The 12688-nt window shown below is 35.0% G+C and overlaps 1 protein-coding gene across 1 annotated transcript; it reads right to left on the bottom strand.

The window, feature by feature from the left end:
• Positions 1-2436: 2436 nt before the first annotated feature.
• LOC142633289 (subtilisin-like protease SBT2.2) lies at positions 2437-12461 on the bottom strand. The gene is made up of 10 exons (XM_075807505.1): positions 11981-12461; positions 11088-11247; positions 9638-10035; positions 8743-8838; positions 7644-7716; positions 6965-7247; positions 5201-5529; positions 4819-5089; positions 4339-4620; positions 2437-3067 (listed from the first exon to the last, which is right to left on the bottom strand). The coding sequence occupies exons 1-10, from the start codon at positions 12187-12189 to the stop codon at positions 2655-2657; spliced, it is 2514 nt and encodes an 837-aa protein (XP_075663620.1). The 5' UTR covers positions 12190-12461; the 3' UTR covers positions 2437-2654.
• Positions 12462-12688: the final 227 nt, after the last annotated feature.

The raw sequence follows: 12688 nt of genomic DNA, 5'->3' as shown, positions 1-12688 counted from the left end.
AGCCGAGGGTCCGAGGATACAGCTGAGGACGAGTTTCTCCTCGAACAAGCCCTAGAGAATTCAAAGTTTCATTATGAAGGTCAAAGCACAACTCTGGAAAGACCAGTGGTTAAAAGGGGACATCCTGAATCTTCTAGATGCACCAATATTAAAGAAAATATCAAGAGTAAAGGCTGCCACCTCCGCATTAAAGGCTCTGCACCTACCTCTCTGGCCGCATTAATGGGGAGGTGACCCTTGAACAGTGAGGTGGAAACTTCTAGTCACTGTTCAAAATGTATCAGGGAAGGAAGTATAAAAGGGAGGTAAAGGCCAAAAAAAAAGGGGGGATCAGAAAAACTAAGAAAGAAATTAAGAAATTGTAATCTTAAAGGAAGAAAGAGAAATACTAAAGAAGTAGTCCTCGGCTCGAGTCCGAGGAGATCCATTTGTCATTGTCGTTCGTTATTTACTTGTGTTTATTTACAAAAGCCTGTTGTTAAGCTCCCAGTACTTCTAACCTAGGTTCTTAGCCCACGCTCTACAAATTTTATTGTTTAAGGCTCATTGGGCCTGAGCCCGTGATTGTCTTTGGGTCCAGGTGCAATTGTGCACTTACAAGTTTCATATCAACAACATAATAAACAAATTCTTAATTAGTTTTTAGTCATATTGTAGTTAATACAAATTTTACTTTTTAAAAAATAATTAACTAACTGTTACACACACACATACACACTTAATTACACTCTCTCACCAAGCTCAAACATATTATTTAACTCAAAGTTCCATTACAAAATGGCCTAAATTTTACTAAATATAATTCTTAGTAATATATATAATATCTAAAAATTAAAGTGTAGCATTTATTGTTGTTATACTCCTTTTGAGCCACATAAATGTAATATTTTGGTCCAATTCGTTCCATTTTGGTCTACTTTAGTGCAATTTAGTCCATTCCTTCTACTTTGGTCCATATGATCCATTTTGGTCCACTTTTGTCCAATTCATTCTAATTCAGTACAGTCCTTTTACTTTGATCCATATACGGTCCAATTTCGTCCACCTTTGTGAACTTTGGTCCATTCCTTTCACTTTGGTCTATTTCAGTCAAATTCAGTCCATTTAGTAACTTCTAGCCACTTCGATCAATTCGGTCAGTTTTGATCTATTTGGTCCACTTTGGTCTACGCCAGTTCATTTTGGACTAATTGAGCTTTAAATTGATTCATTTTGTAGGTTGTCTTTTTTAGTTTTGAGCTCAAAAGAATTTCTTGATTTTTTGGTTAAAAATTATGAAATTTTATTCTATTTGGGTCAAACTCTTTAAAAAATACAAACAAAATAGACATTATAAATTAGAGATATGTGCCTTTAAAAAGTAATAAAAATGATAAATATTTAAAATATTTCCTTAAAATTCAAGTTTCTATAATATAAACATTAAACTTATATTTGAAATGATAAAAAAAATACTACAATTTTAAACTTATGTAATAATTTAAAATTAATATAACATGTTACATGTGTTCCATGGCATGAAGGTGTACATTTTTATTATTATTTAATATTCTTGGATATGTTTAAATTATTCAATCGACTATGGTATATTAAAAATAAATAAACCCTTTTAATAACCTACCTCTCTCTCTCTCTCTCTCTCTCTCTCTCATATTGCTATGTATTATTGTAGAATACAAAATACATTATATGTTACATTATATAAAAATTATAAAAATAGAAAATACTTTTAAATAATACATGCACTATTTAACCTACAAATTTTATATTATATTCTTATAAAATAATTATATTACATTTTTCTATGCATTCTGTGAGTTTGCAACTAATTAGGAAATTATTGGAAAAAGACTTAAACCATAGATCACATGAGGCCTAGATTGGAAACCAGCAGACTAACCATAGCTGCATATTGTCAATTATTTCAAATTTGGCAAAGGATAGAAGCATTTCTCCATTATCAAAAGTGGTAATCAAAGTAATTTAAAGGGGTAGAAAAAATCATGCATCAGTGACGGATATTGAAAAATAATTGAAACATGGGTGCCATGTTTTCATCCTACTCTTGGCATCAAGTTGTGCAAACGAATAGAGAGTGATAATCATCTCCACCACACCACCCACGCCCCCCCAATTAAGCGGTGCAAACTAATGCCTCTCAAGTCTCAACATTAGGTTCTACATTACTATGCTAAGAGTCTAGGCTCAAAAATGCTCAGAAAAGTAAAGAGTTTTGGCTCAGAACATTATTCCAATTGCAAAAATTTCTTTCACAATTAACTTCAAATTTTCGTCATTGATTGTGATTCCAGTGATCAACATATGCTTCTTCTTTCAGTTTGTACAGTGAACATCGTAGCCATGCATGCAAGGAACATCAACTTAACTTACTGAGAACAAGGATATGTTCTTTAAATTCAGATGGTTGAGAGAGAGAGCGCAAAATAACTGCTGATTATCAATCATTCATTCATAGTTATCTATATTACCAAAAGGTGCTTTAGCATTTACATGATAATGAATGAAAAAATTGGTTAACACTTAGCACATCTTACAAGACAGAGGAGAGGGAAAAATAGTAGAAGAAAGAATTATGAAACACAGGGAAAAAAAATTAAAAAATAAATAAATAAATAACACTTTGCAGTTAGCCATTAGTGAGACATTTTAACAATAACTGATAGAGGAATGTTGACAATATGACCTTGATTTCCAAAAAGACCAATTCTCCCAAAGCTGGCAACAGAACTGTTCGTAGTTGCATTAAGGTACACACTTAAGACCTGTCTTTCCCCATATACAGTAGAAAAGTGCAATGGAACCACCTTCATAGACACCCCGTACGGAGCAGTCCAACCAACGGTGTAAGTTTCATTTCCAGCAACATTGATCACTGATCTTTGTATTGTTTTAGACTGGTTAAGTTTTGCTATCATGATGGAAGGCAAGTTCAGGTCAGCACCACCCATGGTATAATTATAAACCCAACAGTTTTGGCCAGTGTAATTCAAAACCACAGGAGCTGATCCATTAATGCCACAAAGAAACATCATATAGTCATCATAACCTGTGACAAGAAAATGCTCAAGTTAGACTTCAAATAAGATTTGGCAATTTTCATGGAAGCACTTGGCACAAGTCAAATAATTTCAATTGAGATTCAGAATGCCAAAAAATAGAAGAGAGTCACAATGTTTTGTCTTTTTTTGGATTATTATCCATTCTTTACAAATCATCGTCTAGTTTTACGTTTTGCTTTTCAACAGCTAGCAATGGATTCAAACCATATTATGTTTAGCAATTCATAATAAAGTACCGGGTGCATTTGCACAACTGAACTCATTGAGAGGAAGACTATTGACTTGGAAAACGGACAGGGTACAAAAACCTAGTAAATAAATGATTGAGAAGTTGGGATAAGGGGCAGGGTACAAATAAATGAAAGCCTACAAGAGCACTTTTAAATTCCAACTTGAGGTACAAATATAAAAAAAAAAAAATGACAAAATTTAGCTACAAAATTGATTGTCGCCTTAGGCTACAAACTCACTCAATAAAATAAAATATTACTGCATATTTTGAAAATCTAACCATTAAATTGCATGTTTTTTACGCTCTTAATACATATGTCAAATTTTATGTTAATCGGATATTATTTACTATATAATTTATAAACTTATATTTTATGCATAATTTTAAATTACAAAAATTTGCTATTTAAAAATGTATTGATGACATAGCTATTGATCTTTAATTTTCTTGAAATTTTGCAAACATAGAAGATATAAGAAGAAAATGTAATCCAATGGTGAATTTGTCAAAATTCACCTCCAATAAAAAGATATTAAGTTTGTAGCCTAAGGCTACAACCGATTTTATAACTAAACTTTGACCTAAAAGAAATTGATTAAAAAGTGATGACCGGAAGAAAGTTTCTAACTTTCGAAAGAGCCCCCTGCCTACCCATCTCTTTCTTCACTATTTCTACCCATATTAATATAGGCCTCCTTCTGACTCTCACTCTGTCAACTTGAATTAAATCACTCTCTCATTGGTGCAACTCTCGCTAGTCTTTATCTAAACAGGAGCCACCTATTCCTTTGAACAAACAATTTCATTCCTTATCCTATCTTTCCTATATTTAGATGCCTCCAGCTTAACCTTCTTTTTCAGCTACACTATTATATGAATATAGAGCTTCTTAATAACCAAACATTCAGTACCCTCCAAGGAACAAAGTACATGACAAGATCAAGATCACAACCAAATTTCCATAATATAGATAGCCCGAAACTTCTTGACTAATAAAGCATATAGGCTTGATGTAATTAGACTTACTGGAATCAAAAATCAAACCCGGATTGAGTGCTGCAGTTGCATTCACAAAACCACTGCCCATGTCAAAGGGAGTTGCTGGAGACTGGTTTAGATCCGGGTTGGCATAGGCACGCTGAGCCATTATTGGTCCACCATTCTTTTCATGTGGGGAAGCAGTGGTGGAAAGGGCAGATGCAATGGCTGAAGGACTGAAACTGGGGAAATTTTGCTTAATAAGTGCGGCAAGTCCAGCAACATGGGGGGCAGCCATGCTTGTTCCAGACATCATTGCAAAGTTCTCACCTAAATTGTGGAAAAAAATTATAAATTAATAGAGAATGTAAGTTTTAAAAGAATTGATAAACTTCGAAACTTATGGATTAAAAATTATAAAGTTGATCTAATCCTTATTTTTCTTTTTTTGGTGATTTATATTCCCTTTTCTGGTTCTAAGTATGCAGGCAATCATAATTGCAGCATTTATTGTCTGTGTATTCATACCTTGAAATTCAACTGAATCAGTGCCAACAGAACTCCAAGCAGCCCATATTGAATTTCCAGGAGCTACCAAGTTGGGTTTCATTATGTCAGCATCATCAAGAAAACCGTCTTCTGGATCTGGTCCTCTAGCAGAGTAATACATAACCTTTGGAGCAGCATTGCTGTAATTTGCTTTTAGTCCACCACAGATGCTTGCAACTGCCCCAAATTTAATAATTTTCTTTGTGAGCTCATCTCTCTCCAAAGAAGAATTGTAGTATTGAAGTAAAACCTGTTATATAGATCATGAATGTAAGAGAGAGAGAGAAAGAGAAGAGCTTAATCAAGAGCACATGGCTAAACAAAATGTGCACACTCATTATCAAACACAAAGACCCCAAACCTTGGAAATATCCGAGGACGGAATTATGATCCCAGGCATTTGCAATGGAACTGGATTAAGCTGAAAACCAATTACAAAGGGGTCCATGTAGAACACAACACCAGTTGCACTGAGGTTTTTGGCTGTTTGTAAGGCCTGTTTGATAGTCGAGAGCCCAAGCACAAATCGTATTGAGTAGCTACACATCAAGAGGTTCCCTTGGACGAGATCCTGATTGAATCTACTGGAGTCTTGGCATTCACCCACATACATGTCCTTGACCGTTGTCGTCTCATTGTTCAAAGCATGTGTTGCAAGAATCAGTGTGTACATTGTGCCATCTGTTCCCGCTGAACAAACAAGAAAAAAAAATCAGTTTATCTTCAAATCAATTGGTTACATTCACAATATGCATCTGAGTTGTAAAGCATGCATCTAGAGGTAGGCCATAGAATCCTATACAAGGAGCTGTGCAACATTGACATGATTTGAAGGTGAAAGTAACTGTGCAAATACATAAACAATGAGAACAGGTAGGATTCACAACAACTAATCCAGACTACACCTTAATCATAATATTCAGGTTATGGACCACAATTACTGTACAGGTACTACCCAATTATCGTGCTCAAATATGAAGAGGGTTCAGGTTTCTCATTTACATCTAAACTGCTTCTTCTTGGAGAAACTTTTTTGAGGAAAGAATCCTGAAGTTACTCCATCTCGTAAGAGATTAGGCAGCAGCCTCATAGGCATCTGAATAAAAAAATGAGCTGAAAATTGAACTGCCTATTATCTAAATAAATGAAATTAGAAATTCTAAATGACTTTGACTACTCTAAAATCGAACTGCCTATACTTGTGTGCATATAATTGACTTTGACCATTCTAAAAGTCAAGAAAATATAACCATGGGATTGGACAGTCAGAGTGCATCTTGAAATAATTGATGTCACATTTTTCAAACCCTACCTTCCTTTAGAATAAACTATCCCAGAGAAGCTCCAATTTTTGTACAATGAGCTACAAACCAGGTTCCAGCCCTCACCTTCAATTCCCAGTGTCTGTTCACATGGATATGATAACTAACACTTGTCCCCAAAGCTTAAGCTTTAGGATGAGGTCAATTTAATCATTCAACCATTTCTAATAGCATATAAGTTTCGGCTAAGACTAGAACCATATAAGAATGTTATCTTTGACATCCCTATGCCATGGACGAAGCCCCCATCTTGCATAAGCACTTGCCAAAACTCAAACCACAGAAAAGCTATGTGAGAAGGTTTAAGGTGAGAACTGCAATCCTGGTTGCAACTCATACTTGTCCTTTTTCTTTGTGTTCCAGTAGAAGACAGAAGCCATCTATTCTTGACCTTGACTGTGATTTCCATTCTCAAAATTGTGCATATAAAAATAATGAAAAGTGCTGCTTTTTCCAGTTTTTTCCTTTTTTTTTTTTAATTTTTTTTATATGATTGCAACTCTAAACAGCTTTAACTTCTATTCTCTTATAATTTTGCATATATCAACAATTGATGAGACATGCCACACCCTCATCAGATCCAAATGTTGATTGGCTACCATATAATGGACCTTGAATTGTTCAAAATAATGACTGGTTTAAATTCACTTTGAAATCTTATTCCCCTGCGAAAATAGTAGTTGCTTATAGCACGAATCAAGAATCTATGTATTTGTTACATGGTTTTCTATAAATAACCTGAAGGGGGATGAACCAGTTAATTGGGGGGGGGGGGGGGGGGGGGGACAAACAAACAAACTTACGTGCAAGCCCAGCTCCATTAATGGTTAAATTATTGCCAAGGACCATAGAGTTACTATAGACTCTGTCATGAGATACAGCACCAACAGTATAGATCCATGGACTGAAGGAAGACATGCTCTTAGGTGATGGTCCAGTATTGCCTGCTGCTTGCACAGCAAAAATTCCAGCCTTTACAGCAGATAGCAATGCCATGTCTATGGGATTAAAAAATGTTGCAATACCAGGAGGCCGCCGATTGGGGGTGATAGATAAGCTTATTATGTCAACCCCATCCTGAGCTGCCTGCATATTTATGTCATCAAGATCAAGACAGTGCATATTTGGATAGATACTTATACTTATGGCTGACTTTTACATAGGTAAGTTAAAAAATCTTTTCTAAGCAACAAAAATACAATGATTGACACCCACTGTCTGACAAGTACTCCACTGAAGATATTGTGAGACAAAAGATATGCAACCAACTGTGGTTATATTGATGAAATAGAACCTGAAACCCATAAGGGGAAACAAAAAAATGGCAATAGGTCTCACAACTACAGCAGAACAAACAGAACAAGAATTAAAGCTTATTGTTGAGAGTATCAAATGTTGCCATGCTAGGTTCTAAACTACAAAGCAACTAAGTTAGTTGGGAGACAGAAGATCATTTGCAGAAAAAAGACCAATAATATCTACCTGGTCTATGGCAGCGACTACATCTGCAGCAAAGCCTCCAAAGCTCCTGTACAATGCCTTGTAAACAGCAATGCTGGAATAATCGGCATCTAGTTAATACATAACCACATAAATGTACATATAAACATTTATAAAAGAGGGAAATTGATGTATGCTGTTAGGCATTAATACAGAAATCCTAACACTTGCTTTCTTTATTTGTTTATGAAGGAAAACAGTATTTTCTAGTTAGTTTTCTTTCCTTGTTTTAGTTCAATTACGTATAAGTTTTTAGTTCGAAACTTCACCAAATTACTTGTTTTGGGTAGGATGAAAAGTTGTTTTCAAGTAAATATTTTGAGGATGAGGTGGCCTGCACAAAATGAGAGGAGTAGCAGAGAACTCAAACATAAAGGAGAGATATAGAAAAGCTAAGGAGCATGCCAGGGAGGAATGAAAACAAAATCCTGCATTCTCTTGGTTTGGAAGGAAGGATATGAGAGGAACAGGCAGTAGGAGAAAAAGGGAAGAGAGAGCAATGGAACCTACATTTATTTTCCATGAATTTGGTAATCCATGAAAGGAAAATTTTGGTCTTCAGTAGGATAAAATGAATAACAAAAAACCCCTATCTAATGATCCTTTCAGTACCATTTTTCAAAAGGAAGGAATACCTCCATTAGATGGAGAACTGAAGTGAAGAATTAACCCAAAGCTTGAACAAGGCCCTGAGGACCCTTTTCTAGATGCAAGCGTAGATCATGCAATGAGTAAAACATGCCTGAATAAACTAAGGAACCTATTACTATTGACCCATATATGAAGAGTGCCAGGCACACAAATTTAGGCCAATTTCTCGACACCCAGTCAAGACTGTCAAATTATCTAACAAACACAAGGGCTAAAGCAAACTGTACTAGACCATTAGTACCTAAAGTAAGATGTTAGGTGCAAATCTATGGGTCCAATAATTTATCTGTACATCCATAAACAGATGCATGATCCACTTGTGGCCAGTGAAGAAAGTGGAGTGTTTTCTCTATACGGAACATCTATGTACTTCTAAGATACATATCAATAACAAAAATAACAAACCAATGCTCAGATCTAGAGTTATTACTGTGAACGAGGAGCCATCCCGCTGGCATTTCCAAAGTGATGCCCTGCAACTACCACTGGAACTCCATGGTTTCCTGCTGCAACTGAAGCCGTGTGCCTGAAAATCAAGATTAGACTCATCAGTGGCTTCTTTTTTGTTTGTTAAGAATTTAAAGGCCTTCTGGTCCATGCATAGAAGTGGAAATCCATATCATTGATTGATCACTTGTGGAAAGTGCTATGTACTGCTATCATAGAAGGAACATGTATGTAATGCTACATAAATTTTTGATAAGTATGTACTGCTACATGTGCCAGGCTTGTCCATGTTACATTGCAGATTAAACCATTGGGAAGACTAATAATTTTTTTGTAATCATAATTGACCACTCATGGAAAGTGGAATCCTCATTTAAAAGACTCGGCCAAGCCAAAAATGAACTAATAAAATAACCAGGTATAGAACAAAGCTCTTTTCCGCTACCTTTCTTTCTGACCTTAAAAGTATTGATTTGTATGGATGCAATAATCTTTTGCCTCTTTCTTTGTGTGTGTGTGTGTGGGAAATTTAAAACTTAAGATTGATTAAGATATATCCCACTTCCACCCTATCCCTTTTACCTCTTAAACCAATGTCTAAGTTGCAATCTGGCTGCAATAATGCAAAACCAGTTCATATGGCTGCAGTTGAACATATTTAAGATGAGTAAATCCTAATCTGGATTCCAATTTCAAGATTTCAGTATACTTGGCAGGCTGAAATTGCTTCCAGAAACCAGGATAGCTCAGAGCCTTTAGTAACTCATGGAAAAAAAATGGAAAAAGGAGTGCAAATTCACAAAAATACAAACAGACCGCAGAAGTAAAAAACAGTAAAACTATGAGACAATCAACCAGGATATAAGAAAAACACTCACGTGCCATGGCCATCACCATCAAATGGTGAAGCATAGTCCTGAGTTGAATTGAAAATCCCTCTGGTTATAGCAGATGCTGCAAAATGGCGGGCCCCAACAAGCTTCCTATTGCATGAACCAGATGGAAACTCCCGAGTAACCTCACAGATGCCAGAAAAATGAGCCGGAACTGGATATGGATGTTCAGATATATCATCAGCAAAGCTGGGGTGTGTTGGATCAATGCCAGTATCAACAAACCCTATCACGATTCCCTCTCCAGCATATTCAAAACCACCCTCTTGAATCCATGCCCCATTTGGTAGTCCCAAGAACTGTGGAGTATGGGTGGTAGCAGTTTTAACAGAGAAATCCAAAATCACATTTGCCACTTCACTCCTCCTTGAAAGCTTGTCTGCCTTCAATTTTTCCAAATATTAATAGAGATAACAGTCGCAAAGTCTAAACATTTCTACAAACATATAACGCCCCAAGAATTCACACACAAACACAAAACCCATAATTTTAAATACACAATCTTTTCCAAGAAAATATAAGCATCTACATTAATTATACAGTATCATCATCTTATAGCATTACAACATACAAGTATGATCATGGGCAGAGCTAGGTGTGGCTGAATAGAAGCAGTATCCCCACTGAAATTTTGAAACTTTTAGGTTTAGCTCATAATTTATAAATTTTTTAGAATATCTATTGCTTCATTCACTTAGATTTTTTTAAAGATAAAAATATGCTCACTTTGTAATACTGAAAAGTTATGAGATTTTATTATCAAACAAAATGATAAGGTTTCAATCAATCTTCTTTGTCCCACTTTTAAATCTGTTTACGTGCTTCTTAAACATAGGCTATATTCTATCTATGTATTGAGTTATCTGATTGTATGACCAAAAATGTCTGCAGCATCAATTGATTTCCTAATACACATTGAATATTATAGTAATTAGGGTTATCCTATAATAACAGTGAATAATTTAGAAGAGAATTTAAATTTTTCTATTTAGGACTTCTAATATCATGTTTCCTATAATGATTTCTTAGTTAGACATCACATTGGTCTAAATGTTGCTAATTTTAGTCAACTCATTATTAGTTAGTATAAAATTCATATTAGGTTCTCTTTTGAAAACAGATATATGTGAATATAAAACAATTATAAGGTGTACTGAATTATTAATTTTGAATCAATTATGGATATATATTAAGGCGATCGTGCTATGTTTTTGGAATACAAAAAAAAAATTGAGGACAATGGTAATAAGTTAATAATTTGATCCAGATACTTACATACACACATACACTTTTTGGAAAACAATATCAACCAAAAATATGGTACTTGTTTATAGAGTTTGCATCCACTTAGGGAAAATCCTGCCACTAAGTACTTCAGAGTATGATGATGGAATAACATTATAATAATGATGGAGAAATTTGACTAATACAATACCTGGAGTGGGGTAACAAGGACAGCAAATCCATTAATCAAGTAATGGTAGCTGTACAACTTCAGATATTTCTCCCCCCTTAACACCCGCTTCAATAATGAATCATGAACTTGAGCTATATGAGAACTATACCTCCGATCCGTTCTTGAAGTATTTCTAAATCTAGAAAGGATACAATTAAAAGCATCATTGTCATGTTAAAGCTCCTACTTTTACAGACTGATTGAAAAGGACAAACAAAGATTTGGAATTTAGCATAGATACGGAAAAGAAAAGCATAAATTCCAGCCCAAAATAATTATCCATGCTATCTGAATTATGGCAATGGGCAAACAATTATACAGGATAACATCTTTTAGCAAGGTAAAGCCATCACTATTTTACACTTACTATATGTGAAGAAATTATTAAATTAGCAAATTACGAATTTATGATAAATACAAGATCCACACGTTCATAAAAGACAGTTTCCAAATAACCCCACCAAGAAGACACCATCAGCCAGCCCCAAACTTCCACGTCTTAACCAGTCAAAAGCTACCAAATGAATACACTAATAATTCGAATCTTTTCTATGGTGTAAAAAGATAGAAATACAAGACCCAATTCATAAAATGCCCAATTTCAAACGGTCAAATTTTGAGCAACCACTCCAAGACGAAAATAACACAATAATGAATCGTATACATGAAGAATGTAGTACCTTTTACCACAACTCTGGACCATAACTTTACCACAATCAATTAACACCCACTAAAAGGTGTACAATATAGCATCTTTCTTTTCAATAACATATCAAAATTACCAATTAACTTGAGCTGCTGAACACTACTGATAATTACACCACAACTGTAAACTGTACATATTATATAAAAAGGAAAAAAAAATAAAGTACCTTGGTTTGTGAATATTCAATCTTTCCGAAGAAGGAGAACCATGTGTGAAGTCGCTTCTCAACTCACCATAGTAATGAGCAGCAGGAGCTTGTCTCAAAGTAACAATATACACATTTGCATCAGTGTTTTCATCATGGCACAGACTTTTCATAAACATCCCCAAGCAAAGCACCACCAATAGATGCACCCAGTAAATGCTGATCTCCATTATCTCTGAACAAAACAGTACCAAAAGTTGGAAAATTTTGCAGTTCCAGAAACACTTTGAGCACAAATCCTCAGCAACCCATTTTGGTATTCACCATTCTCAAACCAAAGAGAGAGAGACCCTTTTTTTAATTCCAGAGTGCGAAGAAAAGAGAGCTGCTGCTGCAAAAGCTTTCCCACTAAGCTTCCACTGATAAGACAGAGAGAGAGAGAGAGAGAGAGAGAGAGAGAGAGAACCCTTCTGAGTTCTGATCACTTTTTGAGAAAGAAAGTAAAGAGAGAGTATAAGAAGTGGTATAATATATAGTTGGGACATGAGAGAGAGCATAGAGAATCTACAAACTTTCTTGGGTGCTGTGAATTTGAACGTTTTGTTTAATACAATACAAAAATGATAAATAAAAAAAAAGTATGTGACGAGAAAAATGAACGTTTTCTTTTGTTTTTATTCTAAAATTTTCGACTGTTGGAATGTCCTTTTGTGCAAACTAAAAAATACT

Source organism: Castanea sativa, chromosome 5 (assembly GCF_040712315.1).
Source record: "Castanea sativa cultivar Marrone di Chiusa Pesio chromosome 5, ASM4071231v1".
NCBI classification, from domain to species: Eukaryota; Viridiplantae; Streptophyta; class Magnoliopsida; order Fagales; family Fagaceae; genus Castanea; species Castanea sativa.
Note: the sequence above shows the minus strand (reverse complement) of the source record. Positions and strands in the feature narration are given on the sequence as shown.

What these genes read in the sequence shown, in the direction of transcription:
- LOC142633289 (XM_075807505.1), bottom strand. Translation starts at nt 12,189, where the DNA reads ATGGAGATCAGCATTTACTGGGTGCATCTATTGGTGGTGCTTTGCTTG. An exon ending in GATGGTGATGGCCATGGCAC is followed by an intron (nt 8,839 to 9,637) that starts GTGAGTGTTTTT and finishes CTTGATTTTCAG; the next exon opens with GCACACGGCTTCAGTTGCAG. An exon ending in GGGATGGCTCCTCGTTCACA is followed by an intron (nt 7,717 to 8,742) that starts GTAATAACTCTA and finishes CGATTATTCCAG; the next exon opens with CATTGCTGTTTACAAGGCAT.